At 32.5% G+C, this 14,483-nt stretch overlaps 1 protein-coding gene across 3 annotated transcripts in view; it reads right to left on the reverse strand.

Moving 5' to 3' along the window:
* Positions 1 to 225: 225 nt before the first annotated feature.
* LOC132753797 (uncharacterized) overlaps positions 226 to 14,483 on the reverse strand; it is a 173,774-nt gene continuing 159,516 nt past the window's right edge. For 2 of the 3 annotated variants that reach the window (XM_060744320.1, XM_060744321.1), the window contains one exon: positions 226 to 6,545. In XM_060744320.1, the coding sequence (XP_060600303.1) occupies positions 6,270 to 6,545 (276 nt within the window). In that variant the 3' untranslated portion in view covers positions 226 to 6,269. The remainder of the gene's footprint in view (positions 6,546 to 14,483) is intronic. The other variant, XR_009629019.1, reaches the window with a different exon arrangement.

Consider the following 14,483-nt stretch of genomic DNA (forward strand, 5'->3'; position numbering starts at 1 on the left):
AGGCTTGTTTTAACCAATCAAGTTTTACAAATATCCCACAATGCCAATTATAGTCCATATTAGACCATTTTTATATTACTTTTAATCAAAAAATTTTCTTTTGATTTTTTATTTGACAAATATATTTTTGTCCATTTCAATAACTTTTTTACCTCATAATTATTTTTACAAGTACAAATTAATATTTTGTTTTATTGGGAAAATATATATATTTAAGTCAACAAATTTATTTGACATTTAGATTAATGCAACATTTGTCACACTATAAAATTCACTGATTGTTTATCATTGTCCATTCTACAGAAAATTAATGCAAGCACAAATGGAAAATTTTCATTGACAAAAAAAGTGCCATTGCTTTTTGTTATTAAAAATCACATTAAAATAAGAGCATGTCTGAAAATACAATGATTTTTTAACAAGTATAAACAATCATCCTAAACTTACAATAATGTAAACATGCAGAACAATACAAAACAACAAATACATCCGATTGCTGTAAAAATGCTGTAAAAAAGTTTGTTCTTAGTGCTAAAAAAAAAGAAATCCTGTTGCAAAATGAGAAAACAACAACAAATAAAGTGAATGAAAAAAACAACAAGATCTTTCATTGATTAAAACACAAAAAATATTCACATTTGTAAAATTATCTTTAATTATTTGGTTAACATGATTACATTAAATTTGGAGTACCAAATGAATAAATAACATTGTGTTTGTTAAAAGCAGAAAATAATGATTCTTTTTATTAGATATAATGAGAATTATAATGAAAAATATAAAATAAGCCATGTGTGAGACTTTATACTTTGATAATCGAAGATGTCAGTTAACTTCCACACAAGGTATAATAAAAGCTAGCATTTTCAGATCAATGTTCAAATGCAAAAAATACTGGGAAACAAATTTTATTTTGCACTTAATGAAATAAATCAATAGAACATATATCAAGTTGTCTGTTTGGACATGGTATTTTAACCAGATACCTCTTTAGTTATAACAATATTTAAACATTTATCTTTAATGCTGAATTATCTCTAATGCCGGATAATCTTACATAAAATATCAATAAGGAACAGTTTCAAATCAAAATGAAATAATCAAATAAAAGAAAAATATTTACATACATAATCTCCTTATTTCTGATCATACCAACAAATTTGTTACACACAAGACCTGTCACACAAGTGACGAATGCCCCCAAAAAGGTTTCTTAAGCATGCAAGTATTATGAAAAGAAAAGAGAATGAAAGTAACTAATTGCTTAATATTGTTCTTTGTATTATTGTACATTATTATAATCTCTAATTGTGATAGCCTGAACCATCAAAATATAAGTGTGACCTTGACCTTTGAAGAAAGGACGTGGATCTTGGTTGCAACAGAATGTTAATTGTCATGAGATAGACATTTGTGCCAAGTTATTTCAAAATCCCTCAATGCATGACAAATTTACAGTCTGGACATGATTGTTGTCTAAGTGGGGGCACATGGACAGACAAACGTACATGAGCCTTAGCCGTGACACATTGTCTTGATGTGGTAGACATTTGTGCCAAATTGTGTTAAAATCCTTCCATGCATGACAAAGTAACAGTCGGGACATGAAAGTGTATCTTCAAGCTCTCTTGAGAGAATGAGAACCTTCAAGCTATAAGTGTCACCTTGACCTTGAAGGTAGGAACATGGGTCTTAGTTGTGACATGTCGTCTTGAAGGGGTAGACATTTATGCCTAGTTATTATAAAATCCTTCAATGCATGACAATGTTACAGTCCGGACACAAATGTGTGTACCTATGAATACTAATTGTAATAAAGTGAACTTCAAAATGATAGAGTGACCTTGACCTTTGAGGTAGGGATGTGGTTCTTGGACGCAACACATCATCTTGATGTGGTAGACATTTGTGCCAAGTTATTTCAAAATCCCTCTGTATGACAAAGTTAAAGTCCGGACACGAATGAAGTGGGAACGCACAGATGAATGGACAGACAGATGGACAGACAGACGGACAGTGCAATTTTAATATGCGTTAATATGCCTCCCTTTGGGGGCATAAAAAAACTTAGTATAAATGCTTAAATTGGTAATCTTTAATGGTACATAGGTCTTACAATATCTAATAAAACTGCTTTTGAAAATTTCAAAAAACAAAACATAAAATAGATACAAGATTGTCTTAACAGATTAAATGTCAACAAGCAAATTCGTTGAATTTATATCCCCCGCCGAGTACTGGTTATTATTAACACAACAACTGAAGGCATAAGGCTTTATTTATATATTTATCATGGCATAAACTGTAATATTCTTTGAACTTGAAGCCTTCTACCTTCAAACAAGAAGAATTTTTAAGTTTTCACTATATACATATAAGGAAAATCTATGACCCCCTGGAGTGGGGCCAATTTTGACCCCAGGGCTAAAATTTGAACAATTTTGGTAGAGGACCTATAGGTTATATCATATACCAAATATCAAAGCTCTAGGCCTTGTACTTTCAGACAAGATTTTTTAATTTTGCATTTTTGAAACTCTTTTTCTGGCCCTGTGAGCACTTATGCAACAGACCGGAACCATTTGATCAACTTTGGCAGGGGACCACCCTAGGATCATTCCTGTAAAGTTTGGTTGCTGTGCAGTCATTTGTTTCTGAGGAGATGTTGTTTATAGAAATTGCTGACGACGCACGACGACGGACGGTGGGGGATCACAATAGCTCACCTAGATGTAAAAACATCTTAATCTCCAGACTTCATTGCCATTTTCAAGGCATCAAGAAGGGATCTCACAATTTTCAAATATTTTTAAATGTTATTGTAACAAATCATTTTAATTCTTCTTTAATAAAAACTAGAATATTATGTGTCCATAGGACACGGGTGCCCCCACCGCGCCACTGTTCTGTCAATCTTATGACTCTAGGTCAAATATTTTTTGAAAACTAAAAATCTTTTTACTAAGTAAAGGGCAAGAACTTTACAAATACTGAATAAATCCCCAAGCAAACCCCAAGTTGAAAATTGCAAATTTATACTACTGTAATTCAAGGGCAATAACTCTAACAAAACTGAAAAAAATCCACATGCAAAGTCCCAGGTTCATAGCTTCACAGTGAGGTGAATCATTATTCCTGTAATTTAGTGATGTTGATCATTATTCCTGTAAAGTTGGTCGATTCTAACTCAAGCACTCAAGGATCAAATAACAACATAATGAAACAGTTTTTACTAAGTCAAGGGAAATAACTCTACAAATACTGGATAAATCCACAAGCGAAACCCCAGGAACAAACTTAATATGCTGAGCAACTTTCCAATAAGGTTTAATGACTCTATGTCAAATCCTTTTTGAGTTACATGCGACACACTTTCTAAGTCAAGGGCAATAACTCTAAAAATACTATATATCCAGGTGCACAACTACACATGCTGATCAACATTCCTGTAAATTATCATGACTCTAGGTCAAATACTTTTTGAGTTACATGCGACACAAGTTGAAAATTGCAAAATTTTACTAAGTCAAGGGCAATAACTCTAAAAATACTTAAAATATCCGGACGAAAATACCCAGGTGCACAACTACACATACTGATCAACATTCCTGTAAAGTTGCATGACTCTAGGTCAAATACCTTTTGAGTTACATGCGACACAAGTTGAAAATTACAAAATTTTACTAAGTCAAGGGCAATAACTCTAAAAATACTAAAAATATCCAGACGAAAATACCCAGGTGCACAACTTCACATGCTGATCAACATTCCCATAAAGTTTCGTTGAATTCCAGCCATTAGTTGCAGAGAACTACTCCGGAAACGAAATTCGGACAAAATTTTACTGAGTCAAGGGCAATAACTCTAAAAATACTAAAAATATCCAGACGAAAATACCCAGGTGCACAACTTCACATGCTGATCAACATTCCCATAAAGTTTCGTTGAATTCCAGCCATTAGTTGCAGAGAACTACTCCGGAAACGAAATTCGGACGGACGGAAGGACGGACGGACAACGCCAAAACTATATCCCCCTCCCGATTCCATCGGCAGGGGATAATCATTAAAATGCTAAACAAGTTACATAGTGCATTTAAAACCAACAAAGGGACATGCCTAAGAGTTATGTTAAAATGTTTTAAGAAAATCATTATTCATAATCCTGTTCATAGGCAGTCTGAATGACAGCTTAATCCCTTTCCGCAGTGAACATGAATGTGCAATTCTTGACCTTTTACCAACCATGACCTTGATGTTGTGCCATGCATATCATAAACACATAGTCTAATGATGGTGATAATTTGTACCAAGTTATTTACAATCTTCCATAAAGTCAAAATGTTATTGGGCAGACAAACTTTTGTTGTTAAGGCCCCTGTGACCAAGACCTTTGACCCAGTGACCTCAAACTTTATACAGGTCATCTAATGGTCATGACTAACCTTCATGCCAAATATAAAGACTTTGGGTAAAAGGATTCTTAAGTTATTGAGCTGACAAGCTTTTTTAGTCTGGGCCCTTCTGACTTTGACCTATGACATTGTGACTTCAAAATCAATAGGGGTCATTCACTAGTCATAACCAACCTCAATGCCAAATATGAAGACTGTTGACAAAAGCATTCTTAAGCAATTGAGCGGAGAAGCTTTTTGAACTAACGGCCCCTGTGACCTTGATCTTTGACCCAGTGACCTCAAAATCTATAGGGTTCATCTAATAATCATGACTAACCTCCATGCCAAATATGAAGAATGTGGGTCAAAGGATTCTTAAGTTAATAGGCAGACAAGCATTTTTTAGTGACCACCCTTCTGACCTTGACCTTTGACCTCAAAATCAATAGAGGTCATCTAATAATCATGACTAACCTTTATGCCAAATATGGAGACAGTGGGTAAAAGGAATCTTAAGTTATTGGGAGGACAAGCTTTTTTAAGTCAAGGCCCGTCTGATTTTGACCTTTGACCCCAAAATCAATAGGGGTCATCTAATGGTCATGGCTAACCTCCATGCCAAATATGAAGACTGTGGGTCAAAGTTATTGGGCGAACAAGCTTTTTTTAGTCAAGGCCCCTGTGACCTTGACCTTTGACCTGGTGATCCCAAAATCAATAGGGATCATCTACTAATCATGATCAATCTAAATGCCAAATATGAAGACAGTGGGTCATCTTAAGTTATTGGGCCGACAAGGTAAAACAGACGGAAGGCTGGACGTCTGGACGAACTTGCTGATTCCAGTATACCCCCCCCCCCCATTACAACTTTGTTGTGCGATGGTATAAAGATTTCAGAGGTTTAAAAGTTATGGAGGGGACACGAAATGTAGACTTTTATACATTTGACCATTAAGTGTGACCTTGGGTGCAGCAACCCAATTATTGCACTCTGCACATCTTCTCATTATGGCAATCACTTGTGCAAAAATATTTAAAAAATTTTTCAGTGGTTTAAAGTTATGGAGCAGACACAAAACGGTTACTAATGGACAGACAGATGGACGGACAAACGGAGGCCATTTCTATAATCGCCTTTCCGCTACGCGGAAAAGGGTTAAAAATTCAGCAGAATGATTCATCCTTTGAATGACAGCAGCAAAAACTAGATCTATAACTACATGTGATACATACCCCAACCAGTAACCTTATAGAGGATATTTGTTTGTTTTGCATGCAAGATTGAAATATAATTTCACTGAGTGAACATCAGTTGCAATATTTTCACAAGTGGCGTAGCCACGAGTGAAAATATAATAGCTGGTGTTCACGAATGAAATATATTTCAATCTTATATGTAAAACAAATAAATTTTCTTTTTATTTCATGCTTTTTAAGTGATTTTAAGTATTTTTTACTGATTTTGCCGCGTAACGTCACGCATTCTCCTTTGTGACGTCATCACATCATGACGTCACATTATCAATTTTGAAATATAGTTCTGTTAAATTTCTCTAATTTTGTTACATTTTTAATATGATGTATGGTGACATCGACTTTCTTTTCCTAAAGAAGCAAAATTTACGCATGACAGCATTTATTTCTGCGTGTTATTCCATTTAGTTATGATTTTCTTTTCATCCTCATTCAGAGATAGTCCGGCTACAGTGAAAATTATATTTTATAAATTTCACTAGTGGTTTATCAGAATACAATTATCTGATATATTACAATAAAACACTGGAAAGCATGAAATAAAACTATTTGACGGCATGTCCCATATTCCATTTTCTATGAATACAGTCTGTTGTGTTTCCTTTTTGCTAATTTTTCACCATAGATCAACACTCATCATTTTCTTAGCAGCCATTTCTACATCTTTCATTGCTTCCCTCATTGCATCTCTTGAATGCTGTATCTTTGCTCTGTTACGGATAATCTTATTGGTCACTGCCACAATCTTCTTTTTGTTATCTTTTTTCTCATTGGTTGATTCAAGCTGCTCTGTGTACTCTTGTAGCATTTTCTCCATTGCATTATCAAACTTCTCCAACGCCATTTCAATTTTAGGCCCTTCCTTCATGATGGACCTGCCTACAGCAACATACTGTGAAATAAAAGACAATTTAGTAAAGCCTTATAGTGCATATAAGTTATATATCTGATGATAGTACTTTATAATATATATAAATAATCATTTTGAAAAAATACCCGTTAGAAGAAATACATCTTTATACAGTAAACTCTGCTTATAATGAACACATTGGTACATTCAAAATCTGTTCCTTATATTCGGAGTTCCTTGTAAGCATATAATGAATTACATGTAGTTCCTTGCATCATGAGTTTTTATAGCAAACAGATTTACATAAAATAGATTGTTTACCATCGTCCTCCATTTTGAAGAGCATTCGATTTAGAAAAATAAATCATTTAGGTTTGTCATTGTTTCTGCCTTACATTATTTCAATAAAGAACTAGAAATGTGTCATCATGCCACGGATGCCCCCGCATGCAGCCAAAATTTCAGATGGTGCATTAATTATTTTTCTCATTTTAAGTTCAAAGCCCTTAAAACTTTTCAATGTTAACACTAACCATTTTCATACAATGTTCAAGGCACTGAAATAATTCAGTCTTAACCTTTTAAAAATAGCATATTGCATATTTGTAGCCAAAATAATGGCTAAAAGTATGAGTGCTGAAACTGAAAGTTCAAAATTTTTCCAACATTCAGGAAAGATAAGTTTGTCTATAATCATTGAACCACGACCAAATTCAAACTTAAACTGCTTATTCCTTAGATGTATCTATATTATTTTCAAAAAGAAAGGGACATAACTCTGCCAAAAAATCATCAAACCATGACCAAATTCCAACTTGACCTGCCCATTCCTTTGACATATCCATATGTCAAATTTAAGTTGAATATGTAACACTGTTGGGTAAATAATGAACAGAAACTGTAAATTTCATATTATTTTCAAAGTGAAAGGGGCATTATTCTGCCAAAAATCATTGAACCATGACCAAATTCGAACTTGGCCTGGGCATTCCAAAAACAAATCCATATGTCAAATTTGAGTTGAATGTGTTGTACCATTGGGGAGATAATAAACGGAAACTGAAAATTTCATATTATTTTCAAAGTAAAAGGGGCATAACTCTGCCAAAAATCTTCGAACCATGACCAAATTTGAACTTGACCTGTATTTTCTCATGACATATCCATATGTCAAGTTTGAGTTGAATGTGTTGTACCATTGGGGAGATAATGAACGGAAACTGAAAATTTTATATTATTTTCAAATTAAAAGGGGCATAACTCTGCCAAAAATCATCGAACCATGACCAAATGTGGACTTGACCTGTATTTTCTCATGACATATCCATATGTCAAGTTTGAGTTGAATGTGTTGTACCATTGGGGAGATAATGAACGGAAACTGAAAATTTTATATTATTTTCAAAGTAAAAGGGGCATAAGTCTGCCTAAAATCATTGAACCATGACCAAATTTGAACTTGACCTGTATTTTCTCATGACATATCCATATGTCAAGTTTGAGTTGAATGTGTTGTACCGTTGGGGAGATAATGAACGGAAATTGAAATTTCATATTATTTTCAAATTAAAGGGGCATAACTCTGCAAAAAATCATCGAAGCATGACCAAATTCGAACTTGACCTGTATTTTCTCATGACATATCCATATGTCAAATTTGAGTTGAATGTGTGCAACCGTTCTTAAGATAATGAACGGAAACTGATGATGACGGAATGACAGAATGACGGAAGGACGGAAGGATGGAAGGACGGAAGGATGGAAGGACGGAAGGACGGAATGACGGAACAGGGTAACACTATATGCCCCGGCCATTACATGGCGGGGGCATAATAAAAATAAGAAATAATTGCAATGGAATTTTTTAGTATAATTTTTATATGTAAGTATATCTATAACATAATTATACGACATATACAATATTCTTATTTATTGACAATACAGTATCATGTAGAAAAACAGTCATACTACTTTGAAGAGGTCGCTTAATTTAGTTTGGGAATGTTTACAACTTTTCAGGTAAAATTCAATATCCAATAAACTTTTAAAAACTAGTTCTTTTACATGTGCATTAGAAATACAACCCAAGCTTATACAAAGAATCAAAAGCTTCTGTTTTTGAAACTTTTACTCATGAAAGATATAGTCTAAGATCTCTTTTCATTTCAATCAAGCGTACTTTGTACTTTCCAATGAATTCACTCAAGAAATAGCATGCGTAATTATGTTGGAAACGGATTGTAAATGATCATAATTATTTTCTACGAGCAAAACTATTAAGGAAAAGAAATAATGGAATAAAATGAATAATCGTTTTTATCTTGGTGACAAGAACTCATGCTCAAAATATCCTTAATAGAAAACTATTAGGGACCGCTATACAAATTCATTTTCGTAGCTGTATCTAAGTACATACAACAATAAATGGTACATTTGGCCAAGTTTTAATCCATGCGGATGAAAACCAAAAGTAGAAAATGAGGGATCTTAATTTATGGATAGCCGACATTTTGGAGTTCATTATAAAAGTGTAATTTTCTGTACTTTTAACTTAATTAGGACTAAAAAATAAGTTCCTTATAAGCATTAATTCCTTATAACCGTGTTCGCCATAACCATATTTTTTAATTTTACATAAAGGAAGGTAACTTCAGGCCAAAAAAAATTGTTCCTAATAACCGAAGTTCTCTATAACCATGTCTACTATAAGTGAAGTTTACTGTGTTTACTTAATAAATTGGTGCATTGCTGAATGGTACAAAACCCTGCTTACAATTTTGCTTCATTCCATTCCAATCCAATATGGTACCAGACAGATGATGTTCGAAAACACATTTTATTGTCATTTTCTATGTATTTTTAATGCTTTGAATGATATACAATTTGTTGGATTAACAACTTTGTACATTGTACTGAATATTTTTCCCAATCAAGATGCAAAAGTTCCTAACCTGTGCTAGGTAATTTTTCCCAAAATGTCTAGGAAAAGGCTTGAAACTGAAATTGTTTTGTTTGCATTTCAAATCTACATACTGAAATAGTCCAAGACTTGTTCATATATAGTACAGCCTAAAATAAAAGAGTATCAGTGCATGCTCCCAGTTTATAATAGTGTTAGTTAAGAACATACTTTAAATATTTCTGTCAATTGGCATTAAGATACTGCCTATGACAGTCTTAATTTTCCTTTGCTAAAAATAATCACTTACATGAAATATCATAGTTTGGTGTTTTAAGGTGGTACAAATCAATCCTACAGGGCATTACAAGGAACTTCAAAATTTGCAATAATTATAGTTGTGTTGCCTTGAACAAGACGTCAATATGTAGGCAAAATTAACAATACAGTTCATCATTATGAACATTGTTTACATTTTGATTATTCAAGTTTAAAACAAATGAAAACATTCAAAAGCAAAGCACAGATGTGAAGTGATCGATTGTTTCTTAAATATTTATAAAAATGTTTCTCTACCCTTTAATTGACCATTTTTCTGCTTAGTGTGCCTCAATTGCTAAGATCTGCTTAATTGACAGGCTGTTTTTAAAGTTTGAAGGGATAATGTTTTAAACATTCATAGTGGTTATTAAACTAACCATTATTTACAAGTCATTATTTACAATTGTAGCCAATAAATAATTATACATTTAAATTGAATGCGATTTAAACAAATAAATTGTAAACTGTCTGAACCTCTGTGACAGAAAAAATATCACTAAAAAGTAATTTACAAATAGTATTACTATGAGTATTTATTAAAGAAATTGTATTTCGAATATATTTAAATAGTGTTATTGGAAGTAATTTTATATGACAGACACACAAATCTAGTGCTCTGCATTATAAATGTAAGAAGAGACAAATAAGATAAGCATTTTTTGCAATTTATTGAACTTCATATAATTGTTAATGCATTTATGCGTCACTGTCAAGCAAATGAAGATTAGCATCACAGTCTGTGCTTATCTCCAGTTTCCAGATATAGTACAGTACAGTGTGATCATAACTGTATAGGCTAAATAACTGTTCAACCATGAATACTTGGGACAAGTTGAACTATTTTAGAGGGGTAGTCTGAGTTAGCACTAAGTTAAATCCCCTGTCAATAGTATAGGGCCAGTCAAGAACATTGTGCTGAAGAAAAAAGGTTATATCTTGCTGTTTTGGCTTCTAACAAAACCATCACACTTACCTCAGCAGTATAAATTAAATCAATGGTGATATTTTGACTGATTTCCCCAAAAGCTTCCATAAATTGAAATTCCTGGGACTTTTGTAACATATGACTGCACAATCCAATTTATTAAAATATTGTGTAATGTTTAGCAATGACATACATTCAGAGCTAGCATACTTCATAAGTTATTAAATGTATCTTAGCTTGCCTAGTTAAATGAAAAGTAATAAACCTGAGAACTGAAACTATAGTCTGTCCCATCAAATTTGAATATTCCATTTTTTATTTAATATAATAGTAAAATCATTTTTCATTTTTTTCATAAAGTAAGTAATATGGTCAAAATGTTAAAATTATATTTTTTCCCGTTGACTTATGTTGTGACCTGACGTGACGTTCATTTCAAAATGGCGGCGCCCATACAGACGTCATTTAGGGTTTGTCTCACAATTAGCGTTAAATGTACTCAGTAATTATATAAAATTGATTATTCTTATTTATTTACTGATCAATAGCTAAATGCTATCATTAAAAAGAAAAATGAGAACAAAGTTGATGACAAAAAGGCAATTTTACTAGGAAACCATTATTTAAAATAATCAAAATCATTTGAAGTGAAAATATCAGTAACCGCTTTATAGATTCTAACACACAAAGATTTATATAACTACCATGATAATTAAACTGTCGTATTTTATATTCTTTTTAAGAGAACTAGAACTCCGCGAGTCGGATGTGTCACCTTGTGAACAATATAGTTTAGGAGAAATGGCCAGGACAAAAATGAAATACGAAAACTAACAAAGGGCAATAGCTCAAAAAATAATAAGTGCAGAGCAGCAGTTTCTATGCATTGCACTTCTTATCAATAAGATCTATCATTCTATGAAGTTTCAAGTCCATATCTTTTATAATTTATGAGAAATGGCCTGGACAAAAATAAAATATGAAAATATATAAAGGGTAATAACTCAAAAATAAGAAATGCAGAGTACCGTTTCTTGTACACGGCACTTTTTCTTAATGAGATCTATCATCCTAAGAAGTTTCATGTCTATAGCTTTCATACTTGAGGAGAAATGACCTGGTTAAATGAAATACGAAAACTAACAAAGGGCAATAGCTCAAAAAGTGAAGAGCAGCAGTTTCTATGCACTGCACTTCTTATCAATAAGATCTATCATTCTATGAAGTTTCAAGTCCATAGCTTATATACTTTCGGAGAAATGGCCTGGACAAAAATATAGTATGAAAATTAACAAAGGGTAATAACTCAAAAATAAGAAATACAGAGTACCAGTTCTTTTACACTGCACTTTTTCTTAATGAGATCTATCATCCTAAGAAGTTTCATGTCTATAGCTTTCATACTTGAGGAGAAATGACCTGGTAAAAATAAAGTACGAAAATTAACAAAGGGCAATAACTCAAAAAATAAGAAATGCAGAGTACCGGTTCTTGTGCACTGCACTTCTTCTTAATGAGATCTATCATCATATGAAGTTTCAAGTCCATAGCTTATATACTTTCGGAGAAATGGCCCGGACAAAAATATAGTATGAAAATTAACAAAGGGCAATAACTCAAAAAATAACAAATGCAGAGTACCTGTTCCTGTGCACTGCACTTCTTCTTAATGAGATCTATCATCCTATGAAGTTTCAAGTCCATAGCTGTTATACATTAGGAGAAATGGCCCGGACAAAATAAAGTATGAAAATTAACAAAGGGAAATAACTCAAAAATTAGGAAATGCAGAGTACCGATTCTTGTGCACTGCACTTCTTCTTAATGAGATCTATCATCATATGAAGTTTCATGTCCATAGCTTTTATAGTTGAAGAGAAATGATCCGGACAAAATTAAAGTATGAAAATTTACAAAGGGCAATAACTCAAAAATTAATAAGTGCAGAGTACCCGTCCTTATGCACTGCACTTCGTGTTATTGAAATAAGCATGCATACCAAGTTTGAAGTCAATCCAACTTAAAGTGACTGAGTTATGCTCTGGACAAGCTTTAGGGGACGCCGACACCGACGCCGCCAACAAAAGTAATCCCTATACCTTTTCAAGGCGACACAAAAAGAGCAATGAAGTGATTTGATTAGATAGCTTTTCAATCAAGAGCGTATCTTGAATAGCGCAACGCGTCGTAGGGGAACGTGAAGCAAGTAAGACATCTAGACCCCTTGACTTCTCGACCCCTTAGGATATTAAGATGACATCTAGACCCCTTGACTCTTAGACCCCTTTTAAGATGACTTTTCGACCCCTACTAACTAAGACATTTCGACCCCTGTTTTAAATGTTGGACTTTAAAAAAACCGTAAATATATTTTGAAAATATTGTAAGACTTATATATAATCTTAAAGATTTTTGGTTAAATTTATTTGTTTTTTTTTTTCTGAAATATCAGTTGCAAAATTTACATTTTTTTAAATCTAATTTTCGTTACGGACTAAAATCGGATTAAAGTCCCGTGGTTTAATGTAATGGTGCTAATTTATAATTTCGTCATTAGTGCATTAAGTAACAATTATTCATTAGATGTGTAACATCGCGCGTTATAAATAATCTTTGATGTTATAGAAAGCCTTTGCTAATAATTAACACACATTTTTTTAATAAATTATAAATATTATTTACTCAAACTTGTGAAGATATACATATACTTCAGTTTATTGTTTTGTAAGACATAATAATGTTACATTGGCAATGAACGTTTATACTAAATGAAATATTGAATTGTGTGTAATAGTTTACGGAAATGTAATTATTGACTGCATAATAATTTACGGAAGCTGACCCCCATATTTATCAAAATAAAAAAAAGGCTATCAGTAATTTTAGGTAAATGATATAGTTGAAGATATATTTATTGACTTGGTCTGTCAGATATTTACCAAAAAATATATATGACTCACTACTAAAAGAATTAAAATTCGTAACGGTGAAAATTAGAATGAGCGTGCTTCAAACTGTATCTAATAAAAATAATTAAATAATAAAGGATTTATTTTTGATACACATTTAATCATTTTCATACATATTTCGACCACAAAAAATGATTATAATAAAAATTATCATCATACATCTCCCGTGTGCTGGTTTAATGTCATACATGTATGTGTTTAATCAGTGACATGTGATAGGATAAACACCGGCGCGTGCCGTTAAATAATCAAATTATCGGTCATACATGTTTGTTTTTATTCAGTAACACGAAATTGGATTAACACCGGCGCGTGCGGATACTAATCCGATTACCGGTCATTAGAATGGTATATACATGTATTATCAATAAAACATACTTTTTTAAAAAATTTGTTATAAGATGAAAAATTTATATTTTGCAGGTATCAGTAGAATCGATATTACAAGGCACGTAAACGTTTAAGCGTCGTACAATTCACTTGTAGTATTTGCAGTGACGCTCCTTCAGATCAAGCAACACCTAATCATGACAATTCCGTTGATCATTCAGACAAGGAAATGTGTAATTGGAAAAAGATTATCAATAAGAAATACAAAAATACAGTTTCAAAAAGTGTATATATTGTAAATATTGTAGTTATTACATACATGTATATAAAGAGAGTGATAGTGTCTGCGTATTCTATGTATTGTTATTTCAATGGAATGTGTGTACATGCATATTTATTTGCGTAACTGTTTTTGTAAATAATATACATAAATGATTAATAAAAGGCTGAAAATGTTCTAACCTAGTCATTACTTTGTTTTTTATATTTAAAATAGCACGGTCTTTCCTAATAAAACAATACATTAATTAAGGGGT

The sequence above is a fragment of the Ruditapes philippinarum genome, unplaced genomic scaffold (assembly GCF_026571515.1).
Source record: "Ruditapes philippinarum isolate M1 unplaced genomic scaffold, ASM2657151v2 ctg126_1_1_1_1, whole genome shotgun sequence".
In the NCBI taxonomy this organism is placed as follows: Eukaryota; Metazoa; Mollusca; class Bivalvia; order Venerida; family Veneridae; genus Ruditapes; species Ruditapes philippinarum.